At 53.7% G+C, this 21,202-nt stretch overlaps 1 protein-coding gene across 2 annotated transcripts in view; it reads left to right on the plus strand.

The window, feature by feature from the left end:
* RASA4B (RAS p21 protein activator 4B) overlaps window positions 1–21,202 on the plus strand; it is a 48,426-nt gene that overhangs the window by 12,699 nt on the left and 14,525 nt on the right. For both annotated transcript variants that reach the window (XM_044993621.1, XM_044993622.1), the window contains exons 2-9: window positions 2,296–2,352; window positions 4,400–4,513; window positions 7,576–7,637; window positions 9,937–10,066; window positions 16,215–16,296; window positions 18,606–18,737; window positions 19,818–19,909; window positions 20,380–20,497. In XM_044993621.1, coding sequence (XP_044849556.1) covers window positions 2,296–2,352; window positions 4,400–4,513; window positions 7,576–7,637; window positions 9,937–10,066; window positions 16,215–16,296; window positions 18,606–18,737; window positions 19,818–19,909; window positions 20,380–20,497 — 787 coding nt within the window. The remainder of the gene's footprint in view (window positions 1–2,295; window positions 2,353–4,399; window positions 4,514–7,575; window positions 7,638–9,936; window positions 10,067–16,214; window positions 16,297–18,605; window positions 18,738–19,817; window positions 19,910–20,379; window positions 20,498–21,202) is intronic.

Genomic DNA, 21,202 nt, shown 5'->3' on the forward strand with positions numbered 1-21,202 from the left:
GCAGCTGCTTGTGCTGGTCCCTTTTGAGTTCTGTGCCTTAAAGACCTTGAGTCCGCGTGCCAGAAGGATCTAGTCCAGGGGTCGGCAACCTTTCAGAAGTGGTGTGCCGAGTCTTCATTTAGTCACTCTGATTTAAGGCTTCACGTGCCAGTAATACATTTTAACATTTTTTAGAAGGTCTCTTTCTATAAGTCTGTTTATATAACTTAACTGTTGTTGTATGTAAAGTAAATAAGGTTTTTAAAATGTTTAAGAAGCTTCATTTAAAATTAAATTAAAATGCAGAGGCCCCTGGATTGGTGGCCAGGACCTGGGCAGTGTGAGTGCCACTGAAAATCAGCTTGCGTGCCACCTTCAGCACCCGTGCCATAGGTTGCCTACCCCTGATCTAGTCTATTCCTTGACCTAGAAGTCGCTTTCAGGCCAGCACCACCTAACTCCAGAAGTTTGGGTTGTCGGGTCAGCACCAGGTCAGCGTGCCTTCCTGGCTGGGAATTAACCCCCCAAACCGACACCACTGGGACTTCCTCCTTCAGGGCATAAGGATGTCCCTCCTCCAGGACGTGCAGAAAGTCCCCTAAAGCCCATCCCCGGGGAGCTACGGGAGTTTTTGTGGATGTTAGGAACATGTGTGAGACATGGGTGGAGAGTAGCTGAATGTGCTACAGGACCCATATACCAGACTGAGAGCGTTGGCTATGAGGAGGGGTGATGCTGGGCCTCTTGGCGTTAATTCTCAGGACACCTGGGTTCAGTGTTGGCACAAGGTAAAGTCAAGGAAATATCACAGATCTTAACTTCCCCATGCAGTTTCTCCAGTGGGGGAAGGAGGGGAAGAACCCGGCTGGTGGTGTTCTGAGCCCCCCAGAACTTGGGGGAGCGGGGCTGGGTCCAACGGGGCTGGAGTTGGCTCGGTCTCTCCTTTTGGCCACCTTGCCACTGCAGGAAACAGCTGCATCTGCAGCAGCACTAAGTCGCTCTGAGCCGACCAGTCGCAAACAGCCAGCGCCTGATGGGGGTGGGAAGTTGGACGTGCTCAGATCCGGTGATAGAGACGGGGGTTTTCCTCCCCTGTTTTGGAAAGAAGAAAGCTTCTTGGCAGCCAGAAGGACTGAGAGATTCCCAGCCAGGCACCTCTGTGTTTACAAGGAAGTCAGGGTCTGAGATTTATTTCCTTAGTGCCTGACCATCCCCCATCCTGGATCCATTCTGATTTCTGTTCAGTCCAGATGCTATCGGGTGACAGTGCTGGCATAGATTTCTAAGGCCAGAATGTCCCATTGGACCAGGTAGTCTGACCTACACAAGCCAGTTTTTTTTACCTAGTACCTTGTGTTTGACAAAAGCCTCCAGAATGGCACCAGTCTTGATTTGGAGACCTCAGAGATGGAGAATCCACCACTTACTTCCGTTGGTTTACAGGACTCTTCGGTTCCTTTTATTTCCTAGCGAGCTTAGGGTGCCAATGGCTGGTGCCTAGCTGACATGCCTGCTCCATTTGGGTCTCCGAGAAATAGCCTGTCTGAGCTGCTCCGATTAGCTTATTTATTATTTGCATCGCAGTAGGACCTAGATCCCCCTGCTAAGATCAGGTCTAGAAGAGCTGTTCTGGAGCCGGGAAGCGTGGGTATAGGAGGGAAGGCAGTAAATGGATTTTACCTCTCACTGTCCCAAAAAGGAGCTGAAACTTGCTGTGTCATTGTATCAGCCCTTCCTTAGAGGCCCAGAACTGCCGACTGTGAGCATTCAAAAACCGTGAGTCAGGCCTCGAGAAAGTCATGAGATTAAAAAACCCCACAAAAACCAATAAACAGTCTCATCCCCTGACACATGCCTCTGGAAGCCTGCTGCCAGCACTCTAAGGATGCGTCTACGCTGCAAAATAAACCACCCAGCCACAAATCTCGGAGCTCGGGCCTACGGGCTCACGCTTCGGTGCTAAAGACGGGCATGTAGGCGTTCCCGCTTGGGCTCTGAGACACTCCCCATCCCTTACCCCCGCCAGGTTTCAGAGCCCAAACTCCAGCCCGAGGGGGAATGTCTACACTGATCTTTTTAAAGCCGTAGCGTGAGTCCAAGTCTGTAGACCTGGGCTCTGAGACGTGCTGCCCGGGTGTTGTTTTGCAGGAGAGCCGTATCCTTAGACGAGTGGACCGTGACTTGCATAGGAGGGAAAGGCCATTGTGACTGAAGAATGAAAGTTGGGTGCTGCCTTTCCCTTGTAGCAACTGTGGTTAGAAATTCCCTGGGCAGTGAAGCCTGTGCTAACATGGGCATTTTGTGTTTGTTTTACAGCACGGGCAGCAGTGACCCTTACTGCATCGTGAAAATCGACAATGAAGCTATCATCAGGTAACGGACTCATCGGCTTGCGCTTGCTAATGCTCGTTCGCGTGGTCTTGCTCTCTCTGTGCAGACTCTATTCTCAGTTGGTGTAAATCCGCTTAGCTCTGCTGACTTCAATGAAGCTAGGCCTGTTTACATCTCTAAGGATCTGGGGTCATGTGCGTGTTCCATGTGATCATCTTGTATGTTCCGAAACTTGAAAAGCCAGCGAGGGACTAATCCCGAGCTCCGTGCAGCTTGGCGCAGTTCACAACATTTACCATATATTTAAAAAAAAGTTTGCTGTAGTTTTAGGATGTTAGGAGCCAGTGATCAGAGAGACGTTTCCTTTCCATGCGACATGACCGTTAGGGAGGTTATGAATTTTTCCTCCTTCTGATTAGAGATTTAATGTCATGTTGATTTTGGAACAGCTGGTAGAACTGTCAACTTCCCCCACATTTCTCCCCTCCCCTTTTTCTTTTTAAAGCTGTAGATTTGATTTTTCAACTTCTCCCTGCGCCAAGCTGCCTTTGTAAACAAGAAGGAGCTATCAGAAAAGCTATTTCCCATCTCCTGTTTTGTCTCATATCCTCTCCAGCAGACATTGCTCTTTATTCTCCTGTGTTCGGAGCAGAGCTGGCATGAACCTGATGTTTTGTTTCCCAGCGATCCATGACGAGCCGGCGCTAAAGGCTGAAACGTGTGCTTTTCGAGTACGATTGCTAACTGAGGATAGAATGCTAGTGTAGACTGGACAAGTTAAACACATGGTAGAGTTAAGTTCAACCAGCTCTCTTGGCTCTGCACTGGGATCCGGACCTGCTAACCCGTATTAGAGCTACAGCTCACCCTGTCTGCACTAGGACTTCACTATGTGTTCGCCTTTCTAAAATGTGATAGCTCTTTATTTATTTTTTTTAACTAGTGTAGACAGGAGGCTGCTACTCACACACACATCCTTTTGCTACAAGGTCGCTGATCTGAATCCCCAGCCCCAGGTTAGGAGTGACCGAAAGCTGTTAGCATTGGCGCGTGGTTTAGGACAGAGAGTGAGTCTGAAGGTGGTCATCTGGTGGTTCTCAGATATGTCCACGCCGTGATTACAATAGAGAGAAGTTTCAGGATCCTCCAGCTCCTTTAAGCTCATCTAACCATAAAGAAAGAGCTGCTCCGCATACTCTGCTAAAACCTGATTTTTGACCCCCAGGTTGAGAGCCCTTAGTGTATCCAAATGAAAGTTCAGGGGGAACTGGAGTCAGACTAGGACACACTACTATGGAGAAGTTCCCTGTGTCCCTGAGGCTATGTCTACACTGCAGTGTAAGCCCAGCGTTTGAACACAGGCTCAAGTCTAACCTCCCTTCCATCTACACACAAATCGCAGTAACCCAGGGCTCAGACCCAGGACCCCTGGGGGGTGAAGGGGCTGAATCTGAATCAAGCCAGGACCCAAGTTTCAAGCCCTGAGTTTTGCAGTGTAGATGCAGCCCCACTGGACTCATACTCTGGGGGTTCGTCAAAAGTGTCCCACAGGCCAAATTTCTTTGTCCTCTGGAAGTCAAGTTTTCCCACACTGCACCATGAACAAAAGGCTAGAGTGGCCACGTTTTTGGGAGAGTGCTAGGAAGTCTGGGAGATGGGTGGTGGGCTCAGGCCCACATAAGGCAGTGTCCTCACTGGAGCCCCAGGTTGGGACCCAGGGCTCCACAGTTCCTAACCTGAGGTTACAACTGAGTGTAGACACTCAAACCCCAGGTTAACAAACTCAGGGTCTGCTAACTTGAGTTCTCCTAACCCTGGGCTGCCACTGCAGCATAGACAGACTCTCAATGACCATCAATAGTCAGGAGAGCTTGGGAGAACACCTCATGTGTGACTTTGTTGCATGGGGAAGCTGGTGTCTCACTGTCCCTATACGAACACTGGGAAACGACTGCGATGTCTACTGCAGAATTCCTCAGGTAGGTGTATAGAGGAGGTACATATCAGTGAGGAGCAGATGGTTGTTTGGGAGACAGGTACCCATGCTCCTGGTAATGACTTGTGGTTAAAGGGACCCTCTCCCCTCCAGGACGGCCACGGTCTGGAAGACACTATCCCCATTCTGGGGGGAGGAATATGAGGTCCATCTGCCACCCACCTTCCACAGCGTCTCCTTTTACGTGATGGATGAAGATGCACTCAGGTATGGGGTAGACGCCTCTCCAACTCTTCTCCTCACTCCGCTGGCTTCAGAGGAGTTAGCCCTGACTCTCCCCAGGATGAGACTTCAGCCTTGGGCCATATCCATGGCAGATCTCTCTAGACATTAGTATTGTTGTTTGTTTGTAGGACAGTAGCACCAGGAGATCCCCCCCCACACACACACACTGAGCTAGACCCAGTACTTACCGCCCCTGCCCTAAATAGCTTGCACTCCAAACAGACAAGGCCCAGGAAGTGCTGTTACCCCTTCGTTAACAGATGGGAAACCGAGGCACAGAGATTAAGTGACTTGCCCAAGGTCACACAGGGACTCAGTGACACATCAGGCCATTGAACAACCCCCCCCCCCCCAGGTACCCACAGTGCCTTGGCCACAAGACCATCTTCAACTGCAACGGACTAGGGAAGAGAAATGACCGATCTGTGTTTGACTTGGCGGGTTCTGCTGACTTGCAGCTCCCTTCTGCTGACCCCCTCTGAGAAGGACGGGTGGAAAAGATCCAAATAAAACTGAAGCCAGGAGAGGCCAAACCCTCAGCACCATCACTGTGAAAAACAATCGTTTCAGAACCTTCCACTGCTTAATTCACAGGCTGCCCTCAGTGCTGAATAGGCCAGCATGTCTCTGTGACTGCCATGGGGCATTCGTCCAGTCTCCCTCAGCCCAGGAGACCCCCTCCTCCTGCTGGAATCCTTGGCTCCATGGAGAAAGGCTGCTGAAGGGAAACTCCCCCATGTCCTTTGCAAACTCAGCTGGTGTGAGCAGCCGCAGCAGGGAAGTGCATGGTGCCCAGAGGAGGTGCAGGGTGGGCTCACTGCAGTGGTGCCTGTGAGAGAGGCATGTAAAACAGGGCATTTCCACTGCAGTGATTTCTGGGGCCAGATCCTCATTTCGGTGACCTCAGTGGAGGGAATGTGCATCAGGGCTGTCCCACAAATTGGGGGGCTTCTTGTGAACCCTTTGCTTTCAGCTACCGGGCCATGAAGCTGCCTAGGAATGAAAACATCCTTACTTCTAGTAGGGTCAGTAGAAATTTAAGGCCTTCCCGGTCTTGGGCACAATGTGCTTCCTACACTCCTTGGCCAGAGAGTGGCATGGAATGCGTCTGGCTCTCGGGCTGCCAGCTGTGATTGTGGTGAGGGGTTTTCCCCCATCCTAGGAGCTGTCCGATGCCTCCTGCTGGTGATGCAGATGGAGCTGAAGACTCAGCCATGTGGGAAGGTCTCTGCCTCCCCTGGAGATCAGCCGCTCCAGAGCCGAGCTTCTCATGTAGCTGCCTGCAGAGCATTTCAGAAAGTCGTGATCAGCTGGAGAACAATGGCCTCGCTTGGCAGGGGTGGGCTGGAACAATGGGATGGGGTCACTGCAGGGTGAGATGGCCTCCTTTCTGATTCTCTCTCCTTGAATGTCAGGAGGACAGAGGGCCAAACCCCGCCGCAGGTTGCACGCAGGTAATTGAGGGCACAGATGCTGGTCCAGCGTCGGATGCCAAAGGGGCTGGGCTGTTTGGTGTGGCGCTGGGAGCACCGGTGGGAGAGGAAACTCCAGATGAGCGGTTACCCCAAGGGCATGGAAGAGGAAACCCCTTGTCTGCTTGATGCACAAGAGTGGACCCAATCAAGTGGGAATGGAGGAGGAGAAGCCATTCAAACCTAGAGGGTGCAGATCTGGACGGTCAGCCCCATGGGGCCTGCCTTTGTGTGCGCGCGCACGTGGAATTTGCTGAGTGTGTGTAACTTTTTATGGGAATTTATTTCTCACAACAAAGGATTCAGGGTGAGAACGGCACCTCACACCTGCCAGTAACACAACAGTGTGTGCAGTGCCAGCTGCCACACAGAAGCAAACCAGCTTGTGCAGCAGTCACACTCCCGCTGACCCTACAGTAACACACATGTTGTGCCTGCAGCACAGGGGAAGAATAATTTCGAGGGGCTGCCACGTTCCCGATTAGCGGCCTCTCTAAAGCAGCTTGTTGGAAGCCTCTGGCAGGATTGAGGGAGGCAGCGTGTTCCCGTGGATAGAACACTGGGCTGGGTCTCAGCTCTCACTGGGTGACCTTGGGCAAGTCACGTCCCCACTCAGTGCCTCGGTTTCCCCATCCCAGCAGCAGCACTGACGCCATCTTGCCAGCCTCTGGTCATTGCTGTGGTGCAGCGCTGGTGCCCGAGAGCACGTGTGTGCGTACGTGCGTGCGCCGTGGGGGCGTTGGGGAGCGATGGAGCCCCCGCACACCGAGCATCGCCAGCAGATATGGATCAGGAAGCTTAGTCAAGCTAACCGGAAAAGGACTGCCCCCCTCCGCCCTGACTTCACCCCTGCGAGGAGCCGGGAAGCAGCAAAAAGCAGGCCTTTGTAAACAGGAAGGGGGAGGCCACTTGCCCAGGTGACAGGCTTGGCTGTTTCTCTCTGAAACTGATCCCAGCAGGCTAAGGGGGGCTCCCAGGGAGCTGCAGAGTTTCCACATCTCTCTGGATTGGGCTGCATATTAGTGAGCCAAGGAGGCTGTATCCTGGGCAGGCTGGTATGGGGAGGAAGCCTGGCCTAGTGGGTGGAGCACAGTGTGGGGATTTGGGAGACCTGGGTTCTGTTCCCAGCTCTGCTATTGGCTGACCTTGGCCAAGTCCCTGCCCCGTTCTGTGCCTCAGTTTCCCCATCTGTGCAATGGTGATAATGATACTGACCTGCTGATGGAAAGTGCTGTTTGGAACTAGGTTGGATGAATGGGGCTTGGGTTTGAGACCGAAGCAGGGATATAGCCCCAATTCAGGACTGCACATAAACACGTGTCTATGTCCTACTGAAGTCCATTGGGACGTCATCACAGGCTAAGGTATTTGGGGTTGTGGGTTGGGGTGGGTTATGCCAAAATCTTGTCCACATGTGAACCAGAAAGCGAGCTGTCTCCATCCGTGAACCGGAGCCATGGGGTCAGGCTCCGACCTGGGGATTTGAACTGGATGTTTGCAGGGGTTTGGCATGTCGAGGTTTTACATTGGTCGGCCCCTGCACTGCGAGGCGCTTTTGTTTTGTCTCCCCAGCCGCGATGATGTTATCGGGAAAGTCTGTGTCACTCGGGACGTGCTGACTGCGCATCCGAAGGGTAAGGCAGATTCTCGCTCCAGCGGAGTCTGGCTGGGTTTGGATTCTACGTACAGCTGTGCATGCTGCCAGGCGCGAAACAGCACAGTCCCGTTCCCTGGTGAGCTGACAATGGAAAGCGGCTTGTAGAGCCGCTTCAGGGAGATTGCACCGGTGGAAACGAGCAAGACTTGACCCCAAAGCCGAGCGCGGTCTTGAGCCAGCCAGAATTTCTCTTGCGGCTTCTCCCCTGCCATTTACGCAGCCCCGTCAAAAGCGACAGACTTGCCTGGTTGCATCTGAGGGTAGATTTGAACCCTCAAGCACTACGACCCCTCTACTCCCCTAACCCCTAGGTGGGAGTGAAACCAACAGCCTGTCAGCGCTGCATATTGCCACTGCATCCCCAACAGCGGGGCTGCGCGGGGCGCTGTGCAGGTCCCCAGGGCACAATGCCTCGGGAAACGGGTGTGGCAAATGCAATGGCATTTGATTTGGGGTTTGGGCTGTCACTCATTCCAGTCCCCCTGTAAATCAGTGCAGTCTGTGTCCTAGCGCAGTCTCTAAGCCGCGTGCGGCCGTGTTCGGTGACAAATGATCCCTGCATGCGAAGTGTCTGTCCGCAAGATGCTGCCCCAGATCAGTTCAGCCTGGGTCCCAATGCACCGTCTCGCATTGTGCTTTGTCGGTGAGTGTGATCTCTCTCCCCTGAAGCGCTGTAGCAATAGCAGCCTTTGCAGGGACTCAGAGAGGACGCGCTAAGGGCTAGTTTGCGGGAGCGTAGCTGCTCATTCCAGCAGGCTCCCGTGCCTCTACCTGCTCCGTCGGTGCAGAGAGCGCCCCCCGTTCTGAGTACTGCCTAGCTGCAAGTTACGAGCCCACAGGTGATCTGCCAGCCCTCCATGCAAACTGGAGCCATCCTGTGCTCCTGACGACTCCGCCCGTGTTCGAGGTAGTGGCTGGATCGAAGGGCTGCACACCAAGAGGGAGCAGAGAGTGTTTCCTCCTGGCAAAAAGGATTTGTAGGCGCTCGGGGTGCCCAACACGGGGGGGCTTGTCAGAACTCAATCTCCCACCTCTATCAGGGATGAGTCATGCAGGTCTCTGGCTGCCCGAGTCCCCTCATCCTTGAGTAGGCAGCTCGCGTCCTCGGCTTACTGTTACCCAGCTGAGCCAGCCACTGGATCAGGGCGGCGAATGCTGCGTACGTAGCGGAGGCGGGGAGAGGGAGCTCTGCACTGGCCTCCCTCCTGCGTGTGTCTGTCTGGGCAGCTGGGCCCAGGCCAGAGGAGGCTGCAGAAGGGAAGGGAGCTGCCCTATGGGAGGCTCTGTCCGGATTTGTGAGGACTTGGGAACTATCTGGCTCTTAGACACCAGAGAGGCTAAAGATCCAGGTAGAGGGCCCTGCCGCCCCTAGCAGTGAGAGGCGTTGGGTGGCTCAGGGGGTTGGTAACGGGGTCCAGCGCCTTCCCCCGCCAGGCCAGCAGTGACCGAGCGCCGTTGCCCTTTGATGGCTGCTTGGCAGCCTCGCCTGCAAACTGAGCTGCTGGCCCGGTTCTTATGGGACAGAGCCTGCCTGGCACATGCCGCCAGCTGCTGCTCGCAGTAACGGGCGCCTGTGTCGGTGGTGGGGATAGCTGGGGTCTGAGTGGGCCTGGAGATCCAGATCTCTTCTCCCTCCGGGTTCGGCGTGAGGCTTGCTGGGGGGGGGAAGGGCTCTGCAGAGAGATGACTGGGCTCTAAGCCTGGTGCCTCTTGCCAGCACTAAATTCCCTGTCAGCGAGTCTCTGGGGGGGAGGGGGATAGTGTGAGCTGACTGTGCGGCACTGTGATGGGTCAGCGGTTTGGGCACTAGTCTAGTGAGGCCTTGTGAGATTCATGGTCAAGTCCCTCCTCTGCCACAGACTTCTTGAGTGACCCTGGGCAAGTCACTTAGCCTCTCTCTGCCTCTCTACAGTTCCCTAGCTGTACCCTGGGGATGACAGCCCAGCCCTGCCTCCCAGGGGTGTTGGGAGGAGAAATGCATTAAAACTTGTGAAGTGCTTTGAGATCTCCTGAGGGAAAGCCCTGCATAAGAGCGAGATATTATTAATATCCAGGCAGTTCTGCTGGAGACCTGGGGAGTGCGTCCTAGTGGTTAGAGTGGCGTGTCAGTACGCCTGAGTTCTGTTGCAGACCCTGTCGCTGCTTCATTGATTGATCGTCAGTAAGTTGCTTAAGCGCCCTACGCCTGCTTTCCTGTGTGGAAAACGGGCCTGGCCAGACAAACCCGTGGCGGGGGGCACACGCAGCTTTCTCTACCGGCCGTTCTCTGTGTCTAGGCTACAATGGCTGGCTGAACCTGACCGAAATCGATCCCGATGAGGAGGTGCAGGGGGAAATCCACCTCCAGATCGAGATCCTGGGCAGTGACACGGCGAGGAAGCTGCGCTGCAGCGTGTTTGAAGCCAGGTAAGGGGGTGAAGCCAGGCAGAGACTGGCCTGCAGGGAGGAAGCTGCTAACGCCCCTTTGCTCTCCAGGAAGAGTCCGGAGAAGAGCAATGAAACTGATCAGGGGCCTGGGAAGGAGGAGTGGTGTGTGTTTTGTGTTTTAAACCCCAGGGCAGTGCAATGCACCAGTAAGGCTTTAAGGGTGTGTGTGTGTGTGTAGGGGCGGGGGCGTCGCAGAGGTGCGTGTAGTAATAAGTGATGTATACCAGATCATTGGGGCTTTTCCTTTTTATCCTTGCTCATAAAACGAGAACAAAGGGACATCTGGTGATGTTCCAGGGAAGGCAGCGTGATCTAGTGGCTGGAACACTGGCCTGGGATTCAGGAGACCTGGGTTCTATTCCCACCTTTGCCACTGGCCTGCTGGGTGAACTGGAGCAAGTCACTTCCCCTCCCTATGCCTCCATTTCCCCGTCTGTAAAATGGAGCTAAGTATACCAACCTCCTTTGTAAAGCACTGTGAGCTCTGCTGATGACAGTGCTATATAGGAGCTAAGTATAATTATTACACGGGGTATAATTAGCCTGTGGAACTCATTGCCACAGGATGTCACTGAGGCCAGTAGCTTAACAGGATTTGGAAAAGGATCAGATGTTTATCTGGATATTGAGAAAGTTGCAGTAAAAAGGATAAAACTCCTCCTGCTTCAGGCCACAGATCAACCAGTAAGTGCCTGGGGCTGGGAGGAAACTTCCCCTGGGGCCAGATTATTCCATTCCGGGGTCTCTTGTCCCTGCCTCTGCAATGGCTGCTACGGGCCCCAGTTGGGGACAAGAGACTGGGCAAGATGGCCCCTGTGTCTGCTCCATCCTGGCTGTCCTTGTGCGCACAGCACACACAATGCACGTGGGAATCCCTGATACAGGGGCAGAACAGCAGGTGCGAGACTGAAAAGGCGTTTCTCCTGCCTGCCTCTAATGAGGCCTTCATCTTCCCTCAGCGCGGGCTGCAAACCCAGCTGAGCTCCCTCCATCCCGGCCCCTGTTAAATGTCTCAAGACCCCCTGCTGCTACAAACGGACAGGCTCTGAGAATCTGGTGCAGGCGGGGGCCACCACTGTCTTGGTTTTGCCCTAAAGGTTGCCTTGGCTAGAAAATGACTAGGTGGGGCTGGGGTGCCTGGTGCTGCTTGGACGGGTGCACGGCAGGGCAGAAAGGAGCTATTCGGGGAGCTCCGAAGGATGGAGGGGATGAACATCAGGCAAAGCTTCCCGCCCTTGGATGTTAGGCTGTGGAAGAAAGTCCCCAAGGAAGTGGTGGGAGCCCTGTAGGTTCAGACACCCTGGAGTCTCGCTGGCCAAAGCGCTGCGGGATGTCCTCCAGGGAAGAGCCTGCCCTGGCAGAGTGGGAATGGACAGGATGACTGCTTGGGGATTTCCCTTCTCTGCTGCATGTGTTCAAGCTGGGTACCACCCTCCGGGGCTGTTGGGGAATCTCTGTCCCCCCAGACAGGCAGAGGTGTGGGATGCCCCGTCTGCCTCGGGGAGAGGAGGATTCATGCCACGCAGAACAAAGAGGATGTCTTCGCTGCAGAGTTAGCCCAGGCGATGGGCCCCGGGTGAGCCCGGCCCCAGTTACTGGGTGCTCGCTGGGACTGCGCTCCCCGGGGGGAGTCTCTCGGAGTCCTGGGGGCATGTCCCATGGCTCTGAGCGCTGCAGTGAGCTGAGCTGCTCTCCGATGCTGTCCCAGGGAATTGTGAGGGGGGTTAGTGTGGGGATGGGTAGGGGGCCGAGGGCAACACCTGGGTAAAGAGCCCGGGTTAACTCCGCAGTGACGACACTCAGGGGCAGGGTAATGGGCTGATGTGAGCAAGACCTTCTGGTGACTCGAAAAATGCAGGGCCAAATCCATCCCGCTGGCTCCAGGTGCGTGACCCCAAGGACGGGCCTCTCCTTCCTCAGTTCAGTCTGTGCGTAACCATTTCCTCCCCTGGGCCAGCTTCCTGTCTGGCCCTGGGTCTGCCATTGCAGAGCCGTGGGGCTCGGGGCCTGCGGGCAGTGCCAGGCTGGCGAGGGGGCCTTGCTGCTGCAGTGTGGGTGAGACAGTGCTGGGTGTTTGCTCCAGGGTGCCAGGCTGCCCAGGCATTAGCTAGTCGGGGCTCCGTGACCCACGGAGGCTGCGCAGATGGGAAGCCAGCGCTGTTTGGGCAGAGCGCCCTTGAGGCAGCTCTCCAGTCCGCCCCCTCAGAGCAGCCAGGCGGCCCAGCCTGCGCTGTCAGCCAGGCACAGGGGGGAGGAGAAGCCCCCGGGGAGCTGCAGGGAATCCGCTTCCCCAAGCCAGACAGCTGCTGGAGTTCCCTTCCTTGTGACTCACAGCCCCGCACCATCACCCCCCCCCCCGCCCTCTCTTGGCCTTTCCACTGGCTCTGTGGGGAGTACCCTGCACAAGAGCGATGACCAGCCAGTGTCTAATGGCTGGGAGACTTGTTCCAAGGGCTGCATGGGGAGGGTACAGCAGGACGCCTACGGGAGAGATTCAGACATTATTTCCTTCTGGTGTCTGTCCGGCTGCATGGAGTGATTATCTCTAATACTAGCTGTCTTCTGTGCTGCCCTGAGCCAGACTGCCTGTGGGCAGGAATCCTTGCAACGGCCACACCTCCCTTTGCAGGCTGCTGTTGTCCAAGTGACATTGCAGGGGGAATTTAGGGAGGAATCTGGTCAGGATTCTGGGGTTTCTCTTCCCAGGGGAGCCTAATAAGCACGAGTGCTCAGGGCCTCTTTCATCTGAGAGGCAGCACGTCCTATGTGACACGTAACCCCCGTGGCACGGTGCGCCTGGGGTCTCGGTTCAGTATGCAGGGATTCATGTTCTCCATCACCAAGTGCAAATTCCTGGAGTGCACCTACCCAGGCACTCAGCAGCGTTCCGTAGCGGTGGGTATTAACGAACAATACGGAATTAATATTCATACTGTGGTAGCAACTAGAGGCCCTGATATCGACCGCAGCCCCTGGGTGTGGGTCTGGTCCCTCTTTGGTGGGGCAGGAGGCGAGAAGGCAGCCCCTCTCGTTGCTCTGTCGGCCTCTCGGATCACTGAACTGCATCATCAAAGAGTCTGTTGGTTGCCCCGTGATTGCTTTATTGGGCTTTGTTATTTTCCATATTAGCTAACCCTCCCCACCCCCCCCCATCTCCCTGCTGCTGGGGAAAGTGCCAGAACCTGCGACTCGCCATGAAACAAACGCGCCCCTCTTGTGACTCGCTCTGGGAAGCGCCTCACTGGCCGACCCTGCGTGTGGCTTTGACGCTTGGCACATGTAAGCCCGGCAGCAGAGGGTGGCTTTTCCCGGCTAGCAGTCGGTGACTCACCCTGCATGCGGAGGGCACCTGTCGCATGGCTCCGACCCGCCCTGTGGTTTCTGGAAAGGGAGCACTTGAAACGCGTTAGTCTCTTTAATTCTCTAATTAAAGGGGAGGATTCTGGTTTGGGTGTCTGGCTATTTTTAGCTTCTGTCCCTGGCGTCACTCCGCTCCTTCTGGGGAGCTCTGCCGAGTGTGACTTGCGCTAGCTGAGGATCCAGCCCGTATGAGTCAGAGAGACTGCGTGGAAATGCGTCTTCCCCACTAGTCTCTTTGCACCTGCCAGTTCTCTAAGGCAAATAATAATCCTTCATAAAATGCCCTGGAGCCCTGCACATATCAACCCCAGTTAAAAGCAACATCACACAGGGATCTCTGCCATTTGAATTCTGAACAATGGGGTCGGCCGAGCTCTGCCTTGTTAATAAAGGCTCGTGTAGGTGATCAGAAGTGCTTTGACGCAACCATGGACGTGTTTAGATCTCAGGGAACAACTTGGAGCGTGGGAGGCAGAGCGGACTCGGCTGTAATGAAATGAATATGAAGGGGGTGTCATGGGGGTCACACGCACACACGCTGTGCTCTGCCATTGAAACTTCGCTTTTGTTCTTTCTTGGCCCGTTGTTGCTTTATTTTAAGCCATCCAGACTAAAAATACACCGTTGCTCTTGGTCTACGGAAGGCCCTAAGCGTTTTATTCCCAGTGTGGCAGCACCCCGCAACGTGAACTTTGCCATGGAAAACCTACGTCAGTGGAAATAATCTCTTGGGCTAGTTTAAAGCAGGCGGGACTTGTCTTGCTAAAAAGTGCCGCGGAGAGAGTGAAAACACAGCCAGCCCGTTTTTTTACCAAGAAGGGTTCAACTGAATGGCTCTGAAAAGATGTGGGGGATGCCACGTGGAAATAACTTGTCTTGCTACAGAGAGCCTTAGTTGGAGTGGTGCTTGCATTTTAATTTGGTAAGAAATGACTGGGGTGGGGGGGGAGGGGAGGAGATGAGGGCACGGGCAGTGAGTGTCCCCATAGGTTATAAGGCCAGAAGGCTTATTGGTAGAAATATTTAATCAGACAATTCTATTGGAATCTGATCAATTTCATGCCGCCTTCTAACCCATCCGTGTAAGCAGCTGGGCTGTCTGCAGAGACAAAGCGCAGAGTTTGCCTCTAGGGAGGGCGTCTCTAGCCAGAGATCAAACTGAGTTACCCTAAGGAACAAAAGAGTGAGAACACTGCCTCGGGCCTGGAGTGAAGCACATTCCTGAAAATAGCATGATGATAATATATAAATCGGTAGCGTGTCCTTATCTGACATAAAATATCCCCCCAGTCACACTACATTGACAAGGATAGAGCAGGAGTAGAGAGGGCTCAGAGACGACAGGAATGATTAGAGGTCTGGAAAAAGGAGAGCAAAAGAGAGGACAGCTTACCTGAGAGAAGCGACACACTGAAATAATGAATGCTAGAGAGAAGGTAGATCAGGCCCTTCTGTTCACTCTGTCTTGTAATGTAAGTACAAGGAATGTCGCTGACAGACGCATGAAGAAATAAGTGTTTACTCACCGTGCAGTTGGCCTGTGGAACTCATTGCCACAAGATGTTACTGAGGCCAAGAGCTTAGAAGGATGGCGAAAGGGATTGGCCATATATGAATTATGAGAAGCTCCTGGGTTACAATAGCAGGGATGGAAAAAGAAAAGACCAAGGTGGGAAGGAATGTAAACTCTCGTTCTTCCAGCTAGCCTCTGACTGATAGGTGTTAGAAAGATGACTCCTCTGAAGCCGCTGATACTGGCCACTCCCAGAGAGGAGCTATTGGACCAGTCTAGCAAGTCCCATGCCGCTGTTGTTGGCTTTCCCCTGAGCGCTCATACAAAGAGTGGGGGATGCTGAGCTGCGGTTAGCCCTTGCTTACCAAGGAACAGATGGGATACCACGCCGCTGGCAGCTTTCGGTGGCCAGTCTGGATCACCCAGTGCTGCCAAACCTGCCCCTGTCAATGGCCCTACCCCACCAAGGGATCCTGGGACAGCGTTTCCTGCTCACGCCACAGCCCAGTGTGACATGTACAGGAGCTCTGTGGAAGCAGCTGGTACCCCATGGGGAATCAAGTTATTGCCCTTCTCTCCTAGCCCTGACTGGGGCACCTGGCAGATCCCTCCCTCCATCCATGACTCCCCTACCTTCCCATCAACGTTCACACCAGTTATGGACATGCCGCTTGTTCCGCTTCTTCCTCCGTCCCTGTACGCAAGCGGCCGCCAGGAGTAACAGAGGAGGGACCGCGCATTTGAAAGCTGCTTTGGTTAAGTAGCAGATTCCTTTATGGTGCGCACTTGCTCATGTTCTTTTGTGCTTTCGGTAGGTAGTGAGGATCTTGCAGGTTCCCCTAAAACAGACCCTGAGGAGTGCAAAGAACTAATGTATTTTTATTATTTAGTTCAGTGGCAGTTCCAAAAAAAAAAAAACTTGTTTGTTTTTCTGGTTGACCCACAACAATTTTTGTTTTTAATTTCTAACAAAAATGAAACATTTCATTTAGATTTTGAGCTTTTTTTAATTGTATTTTTTTACATTGGTTTCAATAAAACTGAAGGACATTTCTAAATAAAAAGTCACTTTGAAAACGTCCAAGCGAACCCTGTCTGAAATGAGTTTGGTTCTGGGCCGACACCGAGTGGCGAAATGTTTCGGTCGACCTTAATCTGCATTTTGCATCGACCTGTGTCAGTTGAAAAATGTTGCCAGCTCGAGTCAGAGGCTCTCTTGTGCCAAGGCCCTTCTGCTTCCTCCTCTCTCGGCAGAGATTTGGCTCGGAAAGACCGGAACGGCGCTTCCGATCCCTTCGTCAGAGTTCGCTACAACAGCAAGACCCAGGAGAGCTCGGTGAGTCGAGAGAGCAGGTTGGGGTGTTTGATTCCATTGTGGGGGCAGGGTGGAAGAGGAATGCAGCCCATGCTGCCTTTCCCTTCCCCAAGGGGGGGACCAGGGATGCAATCGGCAGCATGGGTCATGGTCCCTTCATGGACACAGCATCGGGGAGGAGGTTACTCTTGGATGGATCAGTGAGTTACATGTGAGCATCACTGGGACCAGAGCGCCAGGAGCCTCGTTCTGTGCAGCTGTTCTGTTGGCGCTAACGGGATGGCTCGGGGAGGTATACGGCAGGCCGGAATTCGGCCCTTGTTGCGTTCAGGATCCCAGGAGGAAAGCCGCTCAGGGGCGGCGCTGTGAGCCATTTCGGTGACGTTATTTCGGATAGAAGATGAACTGCCTCAGGATTTCCTCTCGGGGTGGGCCTGACCCAGACTCCTGCGGTCTGAGCGACCCCATGCTTTGGGAGGGGGGCTTGGCACCCCGATCGAAACGTTGCGGCGTGGCGCCATTTCTAGTGCCCTGCTGGACTCCTGTCGCTGCCAGCCTCACAGCTTGGGGCTGTCTGTGTCTGGCCTAGTGACCTAGTACAGGAGTGTAAATTGGCTCCAGACGTGGGCGTAGACTCTCAGTCCAGGTCTGCGCCTCCTGCCCAGCAGAGCAGGGACCAGCCGACTGGTACTGTCTGGTCATGGGGCAGTAGTTATGCTCGTCGGGGGAAGGGAGCCAGTTGCTCTCTCGACATACGGCAGGAGGGTAAGCACTAGGGAGAGGGAAGAGCAGCTGAAGCCTAATGATAATCTTGGCACAAGAACCAATGGCAATTAAACTGACCCTAAAAAAATGGAGGCTGGAAATTAGAAGGTTCCTGACCATGAGAGGAGCGAGGCTCTGGAACGCAACAGGAGTACTGGGGGCAAGAAACCTACCTGGTTTTAAGGTGGAGCTTGATACATTTAGGAATGGGATTCTTGCCCGCAATAGCAGCGTACTAGACTCAATGACCCCGGAGGTCTCTGCAAGTCCTGTGTTCCTGGATGGCAAACCATGCATAGGAACGATCTAGAGCCGCAAACTCTTTCTTTTCCTGTGGGAAGAAGTCAGCAGACCGAGAGAGCTGCTGACCCTGGGGATGGAAATGTAGGTAGTTTAGTTCCCTTTTGTATAGTAAGGGTGGTTTTTAAGAACGTTTTCCCAGAGCTAATAGGAATCGAAATGATTGCACAATTACAAACGAAAAGACATCAGTACTGACAACCACAAACGTCCTCTCAAAAATCATGAGATTGTCTTAAAAAAAAATTGGATTCTTTTTATTTGCCTTTGGCATTTTGAACCTTTGGGTCACGTTTTTGCCCTTGAGAGCTAGAAATTTACTTTTTATAAAATGAAAGCTGCGATTTTTTTCCCCCCATAATTGCATGACTCCAGGAGCTGGGGCTTTCAGTGAACAGTGTCCTATGGCAAGACTCACTATGAAATCACAAGAGTTGGTAACACTGTCATGGCAAGAGGGGGCTGTGAGGAGCAGGGGTTAACGTTTGTGTTTGAGATCTAAAACTGCTGTAGTGCATGAGGATCAAAGGCCTGAATTCTCAGTGACAGTAAGGCCCCACTATACCACTCTAGCAGGGAAAAGAGGCCTTCCGGTGGTCTCAAATGTAAATTTATATGCACTTCAGTGCCCCTTTAGATTGCCAGAACCATTGACAAGGCCTTAGTGTCACTAGGAATCTGGGCCTCTGCAGTGAAACTGATTAGAAAGAGAAAAGACAGAGGTGAAATTGATGAGTGTAATTCTGGTGTCCAAAGGGCAACTAAGAACAGCCAGGGTGACAAATCGATGGAGACTGGCCCCCAAAGCCCAGACTTCATTAGACATCTGCATTTGAATTTTGCACACGCCACCTCTTTTTATAACCGGCGGCTCCAACCCGCTGGGCTCTCCCCACTCCTCCGCTCTGAGGGGCTGGAGATCTAGCGCTGGCGATTGTGGCCATCTCTGCAAATCCAGGGCCTGATACTCCCTGCCCTGTACCTAGTGTGGTCACTCGCCCTGTGCAAAGTGGGCCTGAGGTGCTTTGCACTGATGCAGACGACCACACAAGGTGCAGAGCCGCAGTGAATCGGGTCAAGAATCGGGCACTAGGCTTTTAAAATTCTTCCCCCGTTGATAATCTAGGGGCTGTTAGTGACACAGGGAAGAACACTCTCTCTTTTTAAAACCCCCCCATTCTTTTCCCCTTTAATCTGCTTAGTGGAGGATTACGGATCCCGCTGGGGAGGGTGATTAAAGCTGTACTGCTTTGCCTTGCCCAAAGGTGGTCAAGAAATCCTGCTACCCCCGCTGGAACGAGACCTTTGAGTTTGACCTGGACGAGTCAGCCACAGAGAAGCTCTGCATTGAGGTGTGGGACTGGGATCTCGTCAGCAGGAACGACTTCCTGGGGAAGGTGAGGGGCGACCACCAGCTGAGCAGAGCCACCCCCATTGGCCTGGTTCTTATACGGTCATTAGGATTAATATTTCATAACCTTCATGGATCAGACTTGGGGCTGAGTCAGAAACCTTAAGGTCTGGTTCCAGTGCTGCCGCTGACTCCCTCTATAGCCTTGGTAAGCCATGTTGCTGCCCTGTGCCTCAGTTTCCCCCATCTTTGAAATGGAGGCAGGATGCCCCAGTGGTCAAGGCACTAGTCTGGGACTCAGGTGATCGAGTCAATTCCCAGCTCTGCCACAGCCTTCCTGTGTGACCTTGAGCAAGTCCTGTAGCCTCTCTGTGCCTCATCTGTACCAGGGGATGGCAGCACTGCCCTGCCACGCAGGATAAACCCATTAAAGATGGGGAGGGGCTCAGGTACCTCCCATCACTGTAAAATCTCCGAGCGAGAATTAGATGCTTCGGTAGAAACACTTAAGTTGGGATGAAATAATTCTCCCTTCCTTTGTAAAGTGCTGCCAGTCCCTCGGTGAAGTCCGGTAGAGAGGGGAAGTGTTTTCATTATTATTATCCAAACCAGGGAAGTTCTGGGGCAGAGAAGCGTCTGGGCCATCTCTAGGCTAGCCGCCGGCATCCTGAGGGTGGCCTAGCGGAGGAAGGGGGTGTTCAGGATTAAGGGACTGCACTGGGTATCAGTTCCCACCTTTGCCACAGCCTTCACGTGAGACTTCGGGCAAGTGACCCGATCTCTCTGGGTCTCCATTTCCCCATCTGTGAAATCCTTTCTCCCACCCTGTTTTTTTTTCTTGTCTGTTACACTGTAAGTGCCTTGAGGCGGGGGGGGGCAGATGGACGGTCTCTCGTTATGTGCACGGACAGTGCCTAGCGCCATGGGGGTGGGGCCGCGATCTCGGTTACTGCCTCCTAGGTGGTGGTGTAATATGTGCAATTGGCCATGAGAACAAGCTAACGGTGAGAGAAGTAGCCGGTGACGCTCGTCAGAACTATTCCAGAAGTGATTCGATAGCCAAAGTGCCCTCTGGTAACCCTGTCAGTTTTCCTTGCCAGCTTTCTCCTCCTGTGTTCCTTCCTAGGTGGTGTTTAATATCCAGGGTTCACAGACCGTTCAGCAAGAGGAAGGATGGTTCAGGCTGAGGCCAGATAAATCCAAGCCCAGAGTGGATGAGTAAGTCTGTCATTATCCACTTACGTTTTCGTGCCATAAAATGCAGAGAAAACGCCAGGGGATTCAGCAGGGGGCGCTCTCCCTCCTAGGCAGTGCTGACCCCACCGTTCCTGGGACTGGCAGGGAGCAGGGCAGGCGACGCAGTAGGGAGCGCTCTTCCCTCCGCGTCTGTATTTCTGTGCCAGCCCTTCCGAAGGGACAGCCCTCCATGGTGTTTCTGTGCACCACCATCGGGTGGGTGTCCTCGTGGGTCCTGGCACACGTGGTATCTCATAGGAACGTAAGAGTGGCCAGGCTGGGTCAGACCAAAGATCCATCCAGCCCAGTATCCTGTCTTCTGACCGTGGCCAGTGCCAGGTGCCCCAGGGGAATGAACAGAACTGGTAATCAGCAAGTGATCCCTCCCCTGTCGCCCATTCCCAGCTTCTGGCTTCTCTCCACTCTTTGGTTCTGTGCTCCGTCCATTTCAGAGGCAACCTGGGCTCCCTGCAGCTGCAGGTGAGGCTTCGAGATGAGACGGTGCTGCCAGGCAGTTACTACCAGCCTCTGGTCCAGCTGCTGTGCCAAGAAGTAAAAGCAGGGCCCAAGGTGAGCTGGCTGCACCACACCATCCCACGCAGGACACGGCTGGGAGGCTGCTCAGCTGGGCACAGGGCTAATATTTCCTGGCATCACCCCCGTTCAAAACAGGAATTCAGAGTCATAGATTTCTCGGGCCACTCTGATCATCTGGTCTGTTCTTCAGAGACCGGACCCAGCGCTTCCTGCATGGAGCCCTGTAACCAGAGGGTAAACTAGAGCATTGAGTTTAGAGAGCTGTCCGGACTGGACGTAACGATCCCAAGTGAGGGAGAATCCACCACCTCCCTTGGAAAGCTGTTCCAGTGGTTACTGCGCACGCTCACACATGCACATGGGCAAATGTTGTAGGAGCCTGTGTGCTAGGTACATGAAGCTTTCAAAAGAATTAAACCAGTTAAACGCCCTTTGGAACTCAACTAATCTGTCACTGTAAGAGCTCCCGGTCAGCCACCCCTCAGTCCCTGCAGGCCGCAGATGGCTCCTGGGCCTGGCAATGAGCTACGGAGCCTTTCACTTCTACGTCAGTAGTGACCAAAATTTCATTCCCTGCCGCTGATCAGCTCATTTCAGGCCATCAGCCACTTACCATTCGACATCTGTTCAGGGCCCACACCAGTTCCTCTCATGCCAGGACGGACATCCCAGACATAGTCCCGCTAGGTTGATGAACAATCTGTTCGCATTGTGATAGCACCTTGGAGCTGTGGTCCC

Source organism: Mauremys mutica, chromosome 19 (assembly GCF_020497125.1).
Source record: "Mauremys mutica isolate MM-2020 ecotype Southern chromosome 19, ASM2049712v1, whole genome shotgun sequence".
In the NCBI taxonomy this organism is placed as follows: Eukaryota; Metazoa; Chordata; order Testudines; family Geoemydidae; genus Mauremys; species Mauremys mutica.